Source organism: Oncorhynchus keta, chromosome 14 (assembly GCF_023373465.1).
Source record: "Oncorhynchus keta strain PuntledgeMale-10-30-2019 chromosome 14, Oket_V2, whole genome shotgun sequence".
NCBI lineage: Eukaryota > Metazoa > Chordata > Actinopteri > Salmoniformes > Salmonidae > Oncorhynchus > Oncorhynchus keta.
This window is the reverse complement of record NC_068434.1, coordinates 33,544,090-33,563,050: the sequence shown is the minus strand read 5'-3', so window position 1 is coordinate 33,563,050 and position 18,961 is coordinate 33,544,090. Positions and strand designations below refer to the sequence as shown.

General features: G+C 45.1%; 1 protein-coding gene across 4 annotated transcripts in view; it reads left to right on the top strand.

Moving 5' to 3' along the window:
* Positions 1 to 18,961, top strand: part of LOC118394065 (oxysterol-binding protein 2-like) — an 89,036-nt gene that overhangs the window by 61,782 nt on the left and 8,293 nt on the right. For all 4 annotated transcript variants that reach the window (XM_052461564.1, XM_052461565.1, XM_052461566.1 and 1 more), the window contains exons 3-9: positions 3,553 to 3,806; positions 7,483 to 7,681; positions 8,200 to 8,323; positions 14,912 to 14,975; positions 15,924 to 16,073; positions 16,259 to 16,504; positions 16,697 to 16,817. In XM_052461564.1, coding sequence (XP_052317524.1) covers positions 3,553 to 3,806; positions 7,483 to 7,681; positions 8,200 to 8,323; positions 14,912 to 14,975; positions 15,924 to 16,073; positions 16,259 to 16,504; positions 16,697 to 16,817 — 1,158 coding nt within the window. The remainder of the gene's footprint in view (positions 1 to 3,552; positions 3,807 to 7,482; positions 7,682 to 8,199; positions 8,324 to 14,911; positions 14,976 to 15,923; positions 16,074 to 16,258; positions 16,505 to 16,696; positions 16,818 to 18,961) is intronic.

Genomic DNA, 18,961 nt, shown 5'->3' with positions numbered 1-18,961 from the left:
TTAATCCCCTTCATCCTACCTGGGGGGGATGTCTCTGCTCTGCCAACTTTCCCCTCCTCAAGATCTCTGCTCAAACCTGACTTACTTGACTTAAGCCTTATCATCTTTGCCCCCTTTGGAGCATAGGACATCCATCATGGTTCTCCACCTCACTCTTTCCCCCACTCTATCCTGCTGTATCCTATAGTATTATATAGGCTATCCTATAGTAGGCAGTGAGTCTCTCCATGGTCAAGCCTCACCAAACATAGACCTGTTATTCACCTTCCGTCTCCGTGGTGCCTCCTGCCCTAACTGAGCCGAACTACTCTAACTGTAGGCTAATTCAATTCCAGGTCTGGGAGATTGTCATGGGGAGGGTTATTCTGGGTTCCAGTCTTTGTCACTGTTGGTGCCGGGCTGGATTATCTAGCTCTGCCTGGTTTTGTCTTTTCCTCTGGCTGGACAGTTTTGTCTCTCTGTGCTTCTGCACACAGTGTGGACATTCAGCAATCTCACCCATTACATCACCTGGTCTGCACAGTCAGTCGCTGTGTGTCTAAACTGGTTCTGCCTGGTCACTGGTCACCGCCCACTGGGTGAAGATGGCGTGCAGACATGGTGAGAGCCTTCGTCTTTCTTTTCCTATCTTGTGTTTCCCCTCCCTGCCTCCTCTCTTTTCTCTCCTCCCTCTCCCTGGACGTCTCCTCTTACAAATAGGAGGGTTTGTCTTCCCATGTTTAGGGATTACTGGAGGACAATTGATCAGCACGAAGAGAGACGCCTTGTGTTGTCATTGTTCAGTCTCTTAGGAGTTAGGAGACTCTTAGGAGTCTCTCAGTTAGGAGCAGAGTTATTTTTCTTGTCGATTTTGTGACAAGTCAGATGTTGGTCTTGGTTTGTCATGATTGCCTTTTGTTGTGGTTGCCATTTGCATGTCATTCTGTCAGATCAGATTGTGGTAATTGCCGAGGCTCCGGACTGTCAACAGACATACAGCCCACTGGCCTGTGACTGAAATTGAGTCGTTTTAATAGACTTACTGCCTGGTTCTCACTGCTTATGGTGCTGCTGCCTGTCTCTGTGTAGAAGTAGAAACGGGGTAGCAGCGCCTCCCAGGCGTTGTTGTCAGTAACGTGTGCATGTGAGGGCTGCTTGTTTTTGGCGTCTCCGTAGGGTTGGTCACTTCCTCTGTGAGGTCAGAATGAGCTGCCATGTTGCTAGTGTGAGTGTGGAAGTGTAATTGCCTATGTGACATCTTACTCTGCAAGCTAAATGGACACTCACACCAAGTGACAATGCTCTGGACATTCTAGGACTAGGCTGTGCATGATTACTCCCTCATCTAGCAGAGATCAAGACAGGAGGAGAAGACTAAGAGAGGAAGAACAGAAGAGGACTGACAGACAGAAAAGTATGTAGATTCTGGAACAGTTTGTTAAGAAGGGAGAGTGAGACCACAAGAAAGAATACAAGTAGTAGGGACAGGAAGCTAAGAGAGGATAAGGGTGGTCGAAGGAAAGCTGAAATACCTTCAGAAATGATCTGAATGTAACTGTCAATTCAACATCATTCTTCCATGTCTTCCTGGAACCTGGGGTGATAGTATGTTTCCTGATACTTCTGGATGGATTCTAGGCTAAATCAACAACCCCTCGCTCCTCATGTTGAGAGAATCTCCGCTCCTTTCAGAAATGTGAATGACCCTCCTGTCTATTCAATAACCTGCCAGAGCTGTAGAGGCTGGTTTCCAAGGCTCCAAAGTCCAGGCAGTGGAACAAGGGCTCTAGTGTTGAGGGTGATGATACCTTACCTCAGGTTTTAACTTACTCCAATAAGTCACATGTCTGCTGTGAAAAGGTTCATTTTGGTTCCTATACATACAGTACTGTAGCTTGTAACTCAAAACACACAAATGTACATGAACCCACTGCCACTGCTATAATGCACACATTACCAACACATAATACCGTAAATGTGATTTCTCTGTTACTATTGTCCAACTTGTTATGTTATGCTTAATATAGTACATATCATCTTCAAACCCATTTCCATAATAGTCAAATCTGCTGGCATGCAGACAACAAACACACGGCCACTTTCTGCACCGTTGCTTAAGAAAACAGTGGAGAATAAACACTTTAATTGTTAAGTGCCTTGCTCAAGGGCACATCAAAATAATTTTCACCTTGCGGAGTCAAACCAGCGACCTCTCGTTTACTGGCCAACGCTCTAACCTCTAGGCCACCTCGGATTTGCCTCAGTAAATCCTCTGACATTTCAAGGGGGTGTGTTTGTGGAAACGCATGGTCTTGATGTGGTTTCTCTGGAACAGATAGGCTAACCAGCCTCTCTCTGATCAAGTCATATTTTGTTGCCCTAAGGTTGCTTTACTTTATATCTTACCCTTCACGATGGTGGCCACCACCAGGGTCATTGCACTGACTGTTAAATCCATCCGATCCCAGAGGATTTCCAATAACGCCTGGGTGGGCTATATCGGGTTCTGTGCATGACCTGGTGGGTATTTCGGTCCCCGCTGAGAGTGTGTATAATGTTCGGACAGACGCTGACACACTGTTCTCATATGTTCAGAGTGGCCCTGAGTAACCTCTCCACTGTCGCCACACTTCACTAGGACAGAAGTCACCGCTGCAGCAGAGGCCCACGGAGGGAATGGAAGACTGCCTCATGTAAATACCCTGACTCGGCTTAAATACATTTCTTCTGCTTCCGAGGGTTTCACCATTGTCTGTCTCTGGAATGGGGCCATTAAGAGAGAGAGATGTGTGCGTCTCGGTCCGATTGTGTGTTTGTCTCAGTCTGCGTGTCTGCATGTGTGCCTTTGTGTTAGTAAGTGGAAGTGAAACTGGAAACCAGCTGTAAAATCCAGCCAAGGATCATAGCAATTAACACACATTTTATCAGTGGAAGTTATTACTCTTAAATTTAATTTTTATAGTATATCTGAATCTCTTCATGGTTAAGTCATAAATAACCCTGCATATTTTTGATGCAAACCTGTCCTTCTATCTGTTCCGTTGTGTGTGTGTGTGTGTGTGTGTGTGTGTGTGTGTGTGTGTGTGTGTGTGTGTGTGTGTGTGTGTGTGTGTGTGTGTGTGTGTGTGAGTACATGTGCCCATACGTTTGTGTACCTCTTTTGGAATGTGATGAATTTGTAACCGAGCAGAGCAATCAGTCGACCACAGATTTGTCTCATTTAAGATCTCCAATCATATATTGAGGGGCATCCGTTGGCTGCCTGTCTGAATGAATTTAACACAGATTCTGCTGCTGGTGAGCCCACTGCACTGTCCTCCATTGTATATGTCTGCAGTGTGTCATCCATGACAAAGAGAGATCAATAAAGGGAGTCATGCAGCCCCTGGGTTTTGGGCTTAGAATGTGGATTTTACATTTTAGATGAACGGATTCCAAATAGCATTCGGGGGATCATGTCTTGCTCATGTTGGTCGGTTTGTTTGTTGTCTGTCTCTCTGGTGAGGACCCCGCATCCCCAATTGCCCTCCTATATTCCAGTCTCTTATCTGACCTCTGAACTTTCCTCTGTAGATGACTCAGGAGACGAGGAGCCCACGACCCAGTCAGACCGCAGTGAGGGGATCCAGGGCACTCTGAAGACCCTGATCAGCAAGCTTGATGACCTCGGCACGTGTAACGACCTAATCGCCAAGCATGGGGCGGCCCTGCAGCGCTCTCTGAGTGAACTCGAGGCGCTGAGAGTCCCCGTGGAGGGAGGAGAGAAGGTCAAGGGCGTCAACGAGCGAGCCACCCTCTTCCGCATCACCTCGAATGCTATGATCAATGTGAGTAGTGAGACTTAAGGGTTCTACACATCTATTCAACTTAAGCTAACCAACTATGGATGAAACGTTGGGTCGTTTATCCCCAACTCAGACCAACCTCTACATGTTGAATAAGGACCAACTACGAGCGACTATGTCCAGGGGCAAACAACTGACGCTACACACCGGGCAAACTCTTTCCACAACCGTCCATAGACAGTTGGGTTGGCTGTAGTTGGGCAGATGGGTAGAAGCCTTTACATGGCAATAATTAGGCCTACTGTGTGAAGGGTGACTAGCATTCTCAGTGCTATGGTATGATAGATGTGACAGGGAGGACACAGGTCAGCATTGTGTATATTATAGTCGTCTACTTAAGATTCTTAAATGTTCTTGCAAATGTGACGGGAAAGGGAAACACTTCTCAGGTGGTACCTCTCTCTAGCATCGTATTGTTTACAGTATGCCTCCCATCCAGTTACAGCATGTAAGATATGTGCAGGGGTGTTGTTAGCATCGGAACTAGCTGTTCTGTTGCTATTGTCACCGTGACCACAGAGAGTCATTTCCATTGGCCAAGTGGTATTATAGTGGACTAGAGGGCAGAGGAAAGGAGAGGTCGGTACTGAAGGAGTGATACCGGATCAGGGCTGGTTGGGATAGGACAGGAATAGTCTCGCCCCAGCCCAGAGACCTGAGCCAAGAGAGGAATCCCAGAGCCCCCTCTTCCTCCACAAGACAGACATGCTCCTACAGGGGCCAGGCGCTACACAGACAACCAGAAAAGGTTTGTGTGTCTCTTCTACTCCTCTGCTTGGCTTTGATGTGTTTGACAATAAATAGCCTTGTTTTGTCTGGGCCACAGACTGCTATTTCTGTGGTGACGGGTGTCTGACACATGGGGGAATGCTCCCATAACATTGGTCACGGGCAGGTGGGATAGTGTAGCCAGGGCACATGTACTTTTGACATTTTGAACTGGCTTGAAGCTTGAACTGATACTGTGAGTAATGATGGTGTGGGTGTGTTTGCTCAGTTGAATGAGAATCAACCAAGTAATCCCATTTAGAGTGTGATTACTGTGTGGAGACGTCTGCACTTTTATCACAGATCTTGTAGTCTTCCCTCGAAAGGATGTGCTTTTTTTTCTGCACACAGTTAATCACTGTTTTAATTAATTGGAGTGGGAACCGAAAGTTACTGGACAGGCAATTAAACATGCCCTGTAGGATTTCCTATCTCATTAAACCACTGTTAGATCTGGAGACGCGGGGAAAGTGTTGCTTCAGGTTGGTTTTATGCAAAGGAAAGGGGAGTAGAGAGCCGAGCTATTTCATCACAGCTACAGTTGTTGTACCCTTTTTGTTTGCATTTGGCTTGTGATGCCGTTTGATATTTACACTGACATCATTTAGCAGACGCTCTTACAACTTACAGTAAGTAGCGAGTGCATACATTTTCACTTTCTTTTCTACTGGTCCCCCATGGGTATCGAACCCACAACCCTGGCGTTGCAAGCACCATGCTCCACCAACTGAGCTATACGGGACCATATGTCACGAACACTGCCCTTTCTCTTCACTAACTTGGGGGTTGGAGGTGGTTGAGCGATGTTGGCCTGACCCTGAAGTGAAGCTTGGACACTGGTTCATTTAGGGGTGATGTAACTCCTCACGTGTTGTGTGACTGCTGTGTCGGTGAGGTGGCACAAGTGTGTGTTTGTGTGTTTGAGTGCGTGCGTGCGTGCGTTTGCACAAGTTTGCAATGGGTTCCCCTTTCCATCCATGTTATGTTATCTAGCCATATGAAACCTCGAAGGAAATTTACACACCCAATCATGCTCATTCTGTAAAGTGAACCAGGACATTTAATTCAGCATTGACTAAAATATGTTAAACCTGCTTGATTTTCATGTTGAATCACTATTCCATACACTGAGTTCAGACATGATATTCCCCAACCGGAAGCTATACGCAACAGTCTGTTTAAATAATAGATTCAGCAGAACAAATGTGGAACCAATGTCGGGTTGAAGTTGATATTTAGTTTCATATGTGCCTGAAGAGCAGAAGGAAGTAAGTATCTCCGTCACATGATTCACTTTCAGTCTGAATAGTAAAAACAGGACACTTCATACTTGACTGCTGAAGGTAAGAGGCTGTTATTTAGTTACAATAGGCTAAACCCTGCTTGTCATTTGGCTGTGAATTGTAAAATCACTGAAACACTGAGTTAACACTTCTGGTTTTGGTGTCAGGTCATCAGCAAGTAAGTAGCCTAGTCCGAACCAGAACAGCCCACAAAGCAGGATACCTATTTCTGTAGCATGAGGCAGCTTGATGTACAAGAACCCCCCGTGGACAGGACGTGGGACTCGGACTCGATGTCAGTTTGGCTAACGTGCAGCTCTCTGATTCATTCATGTGATAAGCTATACTGTTGGATCTAAACTCGTAACATGTTGATTGGTTGCGTGCACAATGCAGCACTTCAAAATAAACACCCTGTATATTCAGATATATTTTTACCAAAGCACCATGTAGGTTAATGGTCTCCTAGTTCTGCATCTCTATTCTAAATGGTGGTGGGTTGGTGTGAAATATTCTATTATTTTGAGCTACAGGCTCAGTGGGGGGGATATATAGGATGTCATGTCCCTGTTCCCTCTTCTGTCTGAGGCCGATATGTCCTATCTGTGCAGCCTACTGATCTGAGAGGACACAGATTATCTGTGCTCTGTGACACGCGTGGCCCTCAGCTTCACACCTCAGCCAGAACGATGGCCAAGTGGTTTCAGCTATCCAATGTCCTGTGGTACCGGGACCAAAGAGGTTTTTAATGGGTGAAGGCTGAACAGGATGCTGCACTGACTGCATAACAATGTGCTCATAGGATCAGAGCGCTCAGTGGTTGTGTAGATTTGAGGACAAGGAGGTCCATGGATGGATGTACAGTACAGACAGGTTTATCAGGGTATACTGTTTAGGCTAGTTGTTTAACCATTCACCCTGATATTTACTTGGGGAAAGAGTGGTAGCCTGCAGGACTGATGTGTTTCTGCTTTCTCCACAGTTTTCTTATCACAGTGTGTGTCCCATTGACCTCCCAAAACATTCTGTGGTCAGACATGATGTAGTTGGGGAAAATGCTGACACATTCTACTTGTATGTTTTGATCTAGAGTGAGATCCCTGTTTCGCCAATAATGCCAAGACCACAGTCGTAACTCAGAAGACCTTTTATGACTTGCCCTGAGTTCACTTTTTTTTGTCCAAGGGTTTTGCCTGTGGATAAACATTCCCTCTCAGGTGCTATAGTGTGGAAACTCAGAGCCTGCCCCTAAGACATGATTTAATATGCACACAGTAGCTGACACTCATGAGAGAGGGGAAGAGATATGTCATTCTCAAGATGTTGATGATAGTGCTAACAGTGGTCTAAATACTGACAGTACTCATGTTTAGAATACATTTTATGATAAAACAAACATCAGCTTAATTGGAAAACGGATTTCCTTCCACCAGTCAAGAAAGGACCTGGTAGCCCTAAACATCTACAAATCCACAAGATAAATATCCTTGTGTGCATATTTGACTCTTTTGTGATTTACATGCCTCTACTCCTTATCTTCTGTCTGACATCCAGTGTTTGATGTGTGTCTGTGTGTTATGTTGTGTTTGTGATTATATTATGATTAGGCGTGTCGGGACTTCCTGGACCTAGCGGAGACCCACAGCAGGAGATGGCAGCGGGCGCTGCAGTATGAGAGAGAGCAGCGTATTCACCTGGAGGAGACCATAGAGCAGCTAGCCAAGCAGCACAACAGTCTGGAGAGAGCCTGGAGAGAGGCCCCCACACTGTCCGCCAACACGCCCAGCGCCCCCACCACAGAGAAGGGTAAGGCAGACAGTCGGGCCCCTTAGTATTGCCGCTTAGTCCTTAGACTAACAGGACATTTAGAGAAATAGACCATCTTGGGGAAATAGGAAATTGTAAGTCATGTCAGATGGTTTTGAATTATATTGTCTCTGTAATTAGACTGGAAGATACATTTCTCATGAGAGTAGTATTCAAATGGACACAATAACTCCTCACCTTTCCTTTGTGATAGCCATCCTAGCGTAAAAGAGTAAGCCGTGTATCACACAGGAATGGATATATTATATTTTGTCAATCTGAGGTTGTATTGAAGTTGGAGTTGTTGCTTCCCTTCTCGTCAGGAATCAAGTTCAGTTCATCGTTAGCCTACAGGGACGTTACCTATTAAAGTCTAATGTTCTTTATTCATCTCCATGAGCATATGATTAGCTACCCAACCTTCCTTTCCCCTCCACAAATCATGTGACTACTGCTGCACCAGTAGAGCAGGGTGTGTGTTAAATATTGCTTTTGTGTGTGTGTGTTCTCTCTCTCAGTAGGGAGTGAGAGGCTGCAGAAAGGGGAAGCGAGTGATGAAGATGAGGATACAGAATACTTTGACGCCATGGAGGAGTCCCCTGCCTTTATCACAGTGACCGCCACTGAGAACACACAGCACAGGTCAGTCTCACCCTGTGGCCTGTACAGTACACTCACGCCTCTGTCTGCTTTTCACATCCACCTTAATGGATCATGGCAGTTTAGCTTGGTATTACTTGAGTATAAGACGGACTCGGTGTGAATAGATTGTGATAAATACAAAGACTGGATGTCTTGATTGTGCCTGTTGATGGATCCTGTAGTGTTTACACCAGAATATCTGTCAAGCCCCAGAGCCACACAGTGCACCTCATATTGCCTGTGTATGACTCATTCCTTTCATCAGCAGCTCAATAAACATAAAACTTCAGAACCTCTTCCCCTCTCTGTGCTCATAATCTATCACACACACACACACACACACACACACACACACACACACACACACACACACACACACACACACACACACACACACACACACACACACACACACACACACACAAACACACAATGACTCATACCTGTTGTACGGTGGCAGTGTTGTCTGTCTGCAAGCATCCTTACCTGTCTGTTTTTAATGAGTGTCTATCTTTACTGGACTGGCTCTGGCACTATTAACAGCTGAAGATGTTGTTGTCTCTATGATAAAAGACAGCTCATCCCCTCACTGCTCATCTACTAGGGAATGACCCATGGCCCGGCCACTTCTCTGTTTTGGACTTATGCTTTCATCTCCAAAATACTTTGGGTTTGTTATGTCTCAGTTGCAGAATTAGGGTAGTTGTTTTTTGCTGCCCTGTTTTACCAGAACACCTGTTGAGACACTATTTACACATATTCCTTTTCCCCGTGAGGAGAATAGAATGTTTCTATTTCCCAGATACATATTCTGCTGCTCCTCTCCAATGAGAGACACATCTATCCACCTCTAACACAACAGCTCAGACACATCTATCTACCTCTAACACAACAGCTCAGAGACACATCTATCTACCTCTAACACAACAGCTCAGAGACACATCTATCCACCTCTAACACAACAGCTCAGACACATCTATCCACCTCTAACACAGCAGCTCAGAGACACATCTATCCACCTCTAACACAACAGCTCAGAGACACATCTATCCACCTCTAACACAACAGCTCAGACACATCTATCCACCTCTAACACAACAGCTCAGACACATCTATCTACCTCTAACACAACAGCTCAGAGACACATCTATCTACCTCTAACACAACAGCTCAGAGACACATCTATCCACCTCTAACACAACAGCTCAGAGACACATCTATCCACCTCTAACACAACAGCTCAGAGACATCTATCCACCTCTAACACAACAGCTCAGAGACATCTATCCACCTCTAACACAACAGCTCAGAGACACATCTATCCACCTCTAACACAACAGCTCAGAGACACATCTATCCACCTCTAACACAACAGCTCAGAGACACATCTATCCACCTCTAACACAACAGCTCAGAGACACATCTATCCACCTCTAACACAACAGCTCAGAGACACATCTATCCACCTCTAACACAACAGCTCAGACACACACATCTAACACAACAGCTCACATCTATCCACCTCTAACACAACAGCTCAGAGACACATCTATCCACCTCTAACACAACAGCTCAGAGACACATCTATCTACCTAACACAACAGCTAACACAACAACAGCTCAGAGACACATCTATCCACCTCTAACACAACAGCTCAGAGACACATCTATCCACCTCTAACACAACAGCTCAGAGACACATCTATCCACCTCTAACACAACAGCTCAGAGACACATCTATCCACCTCTAACACAACAGCTCAGAGACACATCTATCCACCTCTAACACAACAGCTCAGAGACACATCTATCCACCTCTAACACAACAGCTCAGAGACACATCTATCCACCTCTAACACAACAGCTCAGAGACACATCTATCCACCTCTAACACAACAGCTCAGAGACACATCTATCCACCTCTAACACAACAGCTCAGAGACATCTATCCACCTCTAACACAGCAGCTCAGAGACACATCTATCCACCTCTAACACAACAGCTCAGACACATCTATCCACCTCTAACACAACAGCTCAGAGACACATCTATCCACCTCTAACACAACAGCTCAGAGACACTTCTATCCACCTCTAACACAACAGCTCAGAGACACATCTATCTACCTCTAACACAACAGCTCAGAGACACATCTATCTACCTCTAACACAGCAGCTCAGAGACTACATCTATCCACACATCTAACACACAACAGCTCAGAGACACATCTATCCACCTCTAACACAACAGCTCAGAGACACATCTATCTACCTCTAACACAACAGCTCAGAGACACATCTATCCACCTCTAACACAGCAGCTCAGAGACACATCTATCCACCTCTAACACAACAGCTCAGAGACACATCTATCCACCTCTAACACAACAGCTCAGAGACACATCTATCCACCTCTAACACAACAGCTCAGAGACACATCTATCCACCTCTAACACAACAGCTCAGAGACACATCTATCCACCTCTAACACAGCAGCTCATCTATCCACCTCTAACACAACAGACACATCTCCACCTCTAACACAACAGCTCAGAGACATCTATCTACCTCTAACACAACAGCTCAGAGACACATCTATCCACCTCTAACACAACAGCTCAGACACATCTATCCACCACCTCTAACACAACAGCTCAGAGACACATCTATCCACCTCTAACACAACAGCTCAGAGACACACATCTATCTACCTCTAACACAGCAGCTCAGAGACACATCTATCCACCTAACACAACAGCTAACACAACAGCTCAGAGACACATCTATCCACCTCTAACACAACAGCTCAGAGACACATCTATCTACCTCTAACACAACAGCTCAGAGACACATCTATCTACCTCTAACACAACAGCTCAGAGACACATCTATCCACCTCCAACACAACAGCTCAGACACATCTATCCACCTCTAACACAACAGCTCAGAGACACATCTATCTACCTCTAACACAACAGCTCAGAGACACATCTATCCACCTCCAACACAACAGCTCAGACACATCTATCCACCTCTAACACAACAGCTCAGAGACACATCTATCCACCTCTAACACATCTACAGCTCACAACAGCTCAGACACATCTATCCACCTCTAACACAACAGACACATCTATCTATCTACCTCTAACTAACACAACAGCTCAGACACATCTATCTACCTCTAACACAACAGCTCAGACACATCTATCCACCTCTAACACAACAGCTCAGAGACACATCTATCCACCTCTAACACAACAGCTCAGACACATCTATCCACCTCTAACACAACAGCTCAGAGACACATCTATCCACCTCTAACACAACAGCTCAGAGACACATCTATCCACCTCTAACACAACAGCTCAGAGACACATCTATCCACCTCTAACACAACAGCTCAGAGACACATCTATCCACCTCTAACACAACAGCTCAGACACATCTATCTACCTCTAACACAACAGCTCAGACACATCTATCTACCTCCAACACAACAGCTCAGACACATCTATCCACCTCTAACACAACAGCTCAGAGACACATCTATCCACCTCTAACACAACAGCTCAGACACATCTATCCACCTCTAACACAACAGCTCAGAGACACATCTATCCACCTCTAACACAACAGCTCAGACACATCTATCCACCTCTAACACAACAGCTCAGAGACACATCTATCCACCTCTAACACAACAGCTCAGAGACACATCTATCCTAACACAACAGCTAACACAACAGCTCAGAGACACATCTATCCACCTCTAACACAACAGCTCAGAGACACATCTATCCACCTCTAACACAACAGCTCAGACACATCTATCCACCTCTAACACAACAGCTCAGACACATCTATCCACCTCTAACACAACAGCTCAGAGACACATCTATCCACCTCTAACACAACAGCTCAGAGACACATCTATCCACCTCTAACACAACAGCTCAGAGACACATCTATCCACCTCTAACACAACAGCTCAGAGACACATCTATCCACCTCTAACACAACAGCTCAGAGACACATCTATCCATAACACAACAGCTCAGACACATCTATCTACCTCTAACACAACAGCTCAGACACATCTATCTACCTCCAACACAACAGCTCAGACACATCTATCCACCTCTAACACAACAGCTCAGAGACACATCTATCTACCTCTAACACAACAGCTCAGAGACACATCTATCCACCTCTAACACAACAGCTCAGACACATCTATCCACCTCTAACACAACAGCTCAGAGACACATCTATCTACCTCTAACACAACAGCTCAGAGACACATCTATCCACCTCTAACACAACAGCTCAGAGACACATCTATCCACCTCTAACACAACAGCTCAGAGACACATCTATCTACCTCTAACACAACAGCTCAGAGACACATCTATCCACCTCTAACACAACAGCTCAGAGACACATCTATCCACCTCTAACACAGCAGCTCAGAGACACATCTATCTACCTCTAACACAACAGCTCAGAGACACATCTATCTACCTCTAACACAACAGCTCAGAGACACATCTATCCACCTCCAACACAACAGCTCAGACACATCTATCCACCTCTAACACAACAGCTCAGAGACACATCTATCTACCTCTAACACAACAGCTCAGAGACACATCTATCCACCTCCAACACAACAGCTCAGACACATCTATCCACCTCTAACACAACAGCTCAGAGACACATCTATCTACCTCTAACACAACAGCTCAGAGACACATCTATCCACCTCCAACACAACAGCTCAGACACATCTATCCACCTCTAACACAACAGCTCAGAGACACATCTATCCACCTCTAACACAACAGCTCAGACACATCTATCCACCTCTAACACAACAGCTCAGACACATCTATCCACCTCTAACACAACAGCTCAGAGACACATCTATCCACCTCTAACACAGCAGCTCAGAGACACATCTATCCACCTCTAACACAACAGCTCAGAGACACATCTATCCACCTCTAACACAACAGCTCAGAGACACATCTATCCACCTCTAACACAGCAGCTCAGAGACACATCTATCCACCTCTAACACAACAGCTCAGATACATCTATCCACCTCTAACACAACAGCTCAGACACATCTATCCACCTCTAACACAGCAGCTCAGACACATCTATCTACCTCTAACACAACAGCTCAGACACATCTATCCACCTCTAACACATCAGCTCAGAGACACATCTATCCACCTCTAACACATCAGCTCAGAGACACATCTATCCACCTCTAACACAACAGCTCAGAGACACATCTATCTACCTCTAACACAACAGCTCAGAGACACATCTATCCACCTCTAACACAACAGCTCAGAGACACATCTATCCACCTCTAACACAACAGCTCAGAGACACATCTATCCACCTCTAACACAGCAGCTCAGAGACACATCTATCCACCTCTAACACAACAGCTCAGACACATCTATCTACCTCTAACACAACAGCTCAGAGACACATCTATCCACCTCTAACACAACAGCTCAGAGACACATCTATCCACCTCTAACACAGCAGCTCAGAGACACATCTATCCACCTCTAACACAGCAGCTCAGAGACACATCTATCCACCTCTAACACAACAGCTCAGAGACACATCTATCCACCTCTAACACAACAGCTCAGAGACACATCTATCCACCTCTAACACAACAGCTCAGAGACACATCTATCCACCTCTAACACAACAGCTCAGAGACACATCTATCCACCTCTAACACAACAGCTCAGAGACACATCTATCCACCTCTAACACAACAGCTCAGAGACACATCTATCTACCTCTAACACAGCAGCTCAGAGACACATCTATCCACCTCTAACACAACAGCTCAGAGACACATCTATCCACCTCTAACACAACAGCTCAGAGACACATCTATCCACCTCTAACACAGCAGCTCAGAGACACATCTATCCACCTCTAACACAACAGCTCAGAGACACATCTATCCACCTCTAACACAACAGCTCAGAGACACATCTATCTACCTCTAACACAACAGCTCAGAGACACATCTATCCACCTCTAACACAGCAGCTCAGAGACCGATCCGATGTTACACACAGGCATGTGCTGAATAGAGCCATCCATCTATGTCTAGCTGCCTGCGCCCACCTGTTTCTGTTATTTTGTGTGTGTTTCGATGTGTGTGTGTGTGTGTGTGTGTGTGTGTGTGTGTGTGTGTGTGTGTGTGTGTGTGTGTGTGTGTGTGTGTGTGTGTGTGTGTGTGTGTGTGTGTGTGTGTGTGTGTAACGGATGTGAAACGGCTAGCTTAGTTAGCGGTGTGCGCTAAATAGCGTTTCAATCGGTTACGTCACTTGCTCTGAGACCTTGATGTAGTAGTTCCCCTTGCTCTGCAAGGGCTGCGGCTTTTGTGGAGCGATGGGTAACGATGCTTCGAGGGTGACTGTTGTTGATGTGTGCAGAAGGTCCCTGGTTCGCGCCCGGGTATGGGCGAGGGGACGGTTTAAAGTCATACTGTTACATGTGCGTGCGTGCGTTATTGTTAAGATGACGTTTCTCCCTCTTCTAGGCATTCTCAGAGTAACCTGAGTGGAGCGAGTGGAGGCCAGACCAATGACTGGAACCAGGAAAATGTGAGTGTCTCTTTCCTCCAAACAGTTCTCAGTGATAATCCACATGCGTGTCCACATCTAGGCTTTATACTATTCACCTTTGTCACTGTGTGTGAAGCTCTTTGAGTTCTTTTTAACCTGTCTCCAATTGCTGTTTCCTAGCATCCTGTTAAGGAAAATAGCATATCACAAACTTGGGCATGTTTTGTTGCATTCTCAAACACACACACACACACACACACACACACACACACACACACACACACACACACACACACACACACACACACACACACACACACACACACACACACACACACACACACACAAGCTCTCTCTCTCTCGCCATAATTTCTCTGGATCTTCATTACCAGTCAGACATCTGTTTTCCCAATTCTATCCCTCTCATTCTCCTCTTTTATTCCATCTCTTCCTTTCTCTCTTTCTCTGTCACTCTACTTCCAGATGGGGACTCACTGAGTCCCTGACAAGCTAAGATCTACAAAGTTAGAGATCTACTGTTACGGATCCCTCCGGAACTTTCATTATGCACACCTGTCCCCTATTCCCACTGATTAGCACTTGTATAAGTGTGCCCTTTGGTGTCCATTGGACTGTCTATTATTGTTACAATGTCTGTTGGTGCGTGTGAGTACCTGTGCTGTGTGTTTTGGGCTTTCGTGCCCTTGTGGATTGTGCAGATGATTACGGGTGTTGTCCCATGTGTTAATCATTGTGCACGTGTGTATTTATTCAAGGTTCTCCTCACTCTTTTGTTTGGGTTTCAACCCTGTGTTTTTGTTACGTGTTTGTTTGGTCTTCATGTCCTTACATGGCACACCGTCATTCGGGGTATAATTTTAAAAAATGATTACCCATTCCTGCGCCTGTCTCCCGAATCATATATACCAACGTGACATCTACACTGACAGTGACAGACATTTCTCTCTCTCTCTCTCTCTCTCTCAGGTGTATCCTAGCTGTAATGATTCAGGGAAGGAGCTGCAGCCCCTCAGAAGGAGGAGGAGCCACATCCCAGACAAACCCAATTACTCCCTCAACCTGTGGAGCATCATGAAGAACTGCATCGGCAAGGAGCTCTCCAAGATCCCCATGCCTGTGAGTGTCATGCTTGTGTCCATGTAGTAGAATGAGCCTGGGTGTGAGTGCATGAGAGGTGGGTAGCGCAGGCATCCCAATAGGCTGCTATTTGGGACTCATCTGAAATGTGCTAGTCAATGACAAAACTCTTGTAACCACTGCCATCTGTCTGTTTTTCTCTCTGTCCGCCTGTCTGTCTACAGGTGAACTTCAACGAGCCTCTGTCCATGCTGCAGCGGCTGACAGAGGACCTGGAGTACCATGAGCTGCTGGACAAGGCGGCTCGCTGCGAGAGCTCCCTGGAGCAGCTGTGTCTGGTGGCAGCCTTCTCTGTGTCCTCCTACTCCACCACCGTCCACCGCACGGCCAAGCCCTTCAACCCCCTGCTGGGAGAGACCTATGAGCTGGACCGACTGGAGGACTTCGGCTACCGCTCGCTGTGTGAGCAGGTACACACAGAGATGGAGATAAATGACAATATTAGGCTGAGACAAACACACACAGGAAAATTCTCCATGTGTCTGCAAATGACACTACAAAACATACAAGCCATGATGATACACAAAAAGTACCAATCACTGTCATACTATAAGCTAGAGCAGTGATCTTCATTTGAGCGTGTAAATACCCCCCCCCCCTAGGTGAGCCATCACCCCCCAGCAGCATCTCACCATGTGATTTCTCAGCGAGGCTGGACCCTCTGGCAGGAAATCACCATAGCCAGCAAGTTTCGGGGCAAATACCTCTCCATAATGCCTCTGGGTGAGTTGCTGTATATTCAGCATGTACTGAGCACTGTCAACACACACTCTATGCAAATAAAGGTCTCATGACTGTGTACAGTGTCCTCTGTAATTATAGGGACAGTGAAGCATGTTTTCTTCTTTTGGCTCTATAATCCAAAAGTTTGGATTTGACATCAAACAATGACTGAGGTTAAATTGCAGACTTTTTATCCACATCGGGTGAACCGTTTAGAAATGACAGCACTTTTTGTATGTAGTCCCCCCATTTTAGGGGGGCAAAAGTATAGGGACAAATTCACTTACAGTACCAGTCAAAAGTTTGGATTTTTCTTTATTTTTTCTATTTTCTACATGGTAGAATAATAGTAAAGACATCAAAACAATGAAATAACACATGGAATCATGTAGTAACCAAAAAAGTGTTAAACAAATCAAAATATATTTTATATTTGAGATTCTTCAAAGTAGCCACCCTTTGCCTTGATGACAGCTTTGAACGATCTTGGCATTCTCTCAACCAGCTTCATGAGGTAGTCACCTGAAATGCATTTCAATTAACAGGTGTGCCTTGTTAAAAGTTAATTTGTGGAATGTTTCCTTAATACGTTTGAGCCAATCAATTAGGTTGTGACAAGGTAGGGGTGGTATACAGGAGATAGCCCTATTTGGTAGAAGACCAAGTCCATATTATGGCAAGAACAGCTCAAATAAGCAAAGAGAAATGACAGTCCATCATTACTTTAGGACATGAAGATCAGTCAATCCTGAAAATGTCAAGAACTTTTAAATTTTCTTCAAGTGCAGTCGCATAAACCATCAAGCTCTATGATGAAACTGCCGCTCATGAGGACCGCCACAGGAAAGGAAGACCCATAGTTAACTCTGCTGCAGAGAATACGTTCATTAGAGTTACCAGCCTCAGAAATTGCAGCCCAAATAAATGCTTCTAAAAATGTACGTTAGCTTGAAAGCCACTGATTGTAACGTTAGTTGTGTGTAACGCATGTTACCTTCCTTACAGGTCAAAAGAAAACCAGTATAGGACAGCATAATGACTGACATTTCATGATTTCAAGTAACAAGACACATCTCAACATCAATTGTTCAGAGGAGACTGCATGAATCAGGCCTTCCTGGTCGAATTGCTGCAAAGAAACCACTACCAAAGGACACCAATAATAAGAAGACTTGCTTTGGTCAAGAAACACAAGCAATGGACATTAGACCGTTGGAAATCTGTCCTTTGGTCTGATGAGTCCAAATTGTATATTTTGGGTTCCAACCGCTGTGTCTTTGTGAGACAGAGAGTAGGTGAACAGATGATCTCAGCATGTGTGGTTCCCACCGTGAAGCATGGAGGAAGAGGTGTGATGGTATGGGGATGCTTTGCTGGTGACACTGTCGGTGATTGATTTATTTAGAATTAAAGGCACACTTAACAAGCATGGCTACCACAGCATTCTGCAGCAATACGCCATCCCATCTGGTTTGCTCTTAGTGGGACAATCAATTGTTTTTCAACGGGATAATGACCCAACAGATATATATAGGCTGTGTAAGGGCTATTTTACCAAGAAGGAGAGTGATGGAGTGCTGCATCAGATGACCTGGCCTCCACAATCACCCGACCTCAACCCAATTGAGATGGTTTGGGATGAGTTGGACAGCAGAGTGAAGGAAAAGCAGCCAACAAGTGCTCAGCATTATGTGGGAACTCCTTCAAGACCGTTGGAAAAGCATTCCAGGTGAAGCTGGTTGAGAGAATGCCAAGAGTGTGAAAAAAGCTGTCAACAAGGCAAAGGGTGGCTACTTTGAAGAAATATTTTGATTTATTTAACACTTTTGGTTATTACATGATTCCAAAATAAAGAAAAACTCTTGAATGAGTATGTGTGTCCAAACTTTTGACTGGTACTGTGTACGTATATTAAAGTAGAAAAAGTTACGTATTTGGTCCCATATTCATAGCATGCAATGACTACATCAAGCTTGTGACTCTACACATTTGTTGGATGCATTTGCTGTTTATTTTGGTTATGTTTCAGATTATTTTCTGCCCAATAGAAATGAATGGTAAATAATGTATTGTGTCATTTTGGAGTAAATAAGTATATAATATATTTCAAAACCCTTCTACATGAATGAGGATGAACCATGATT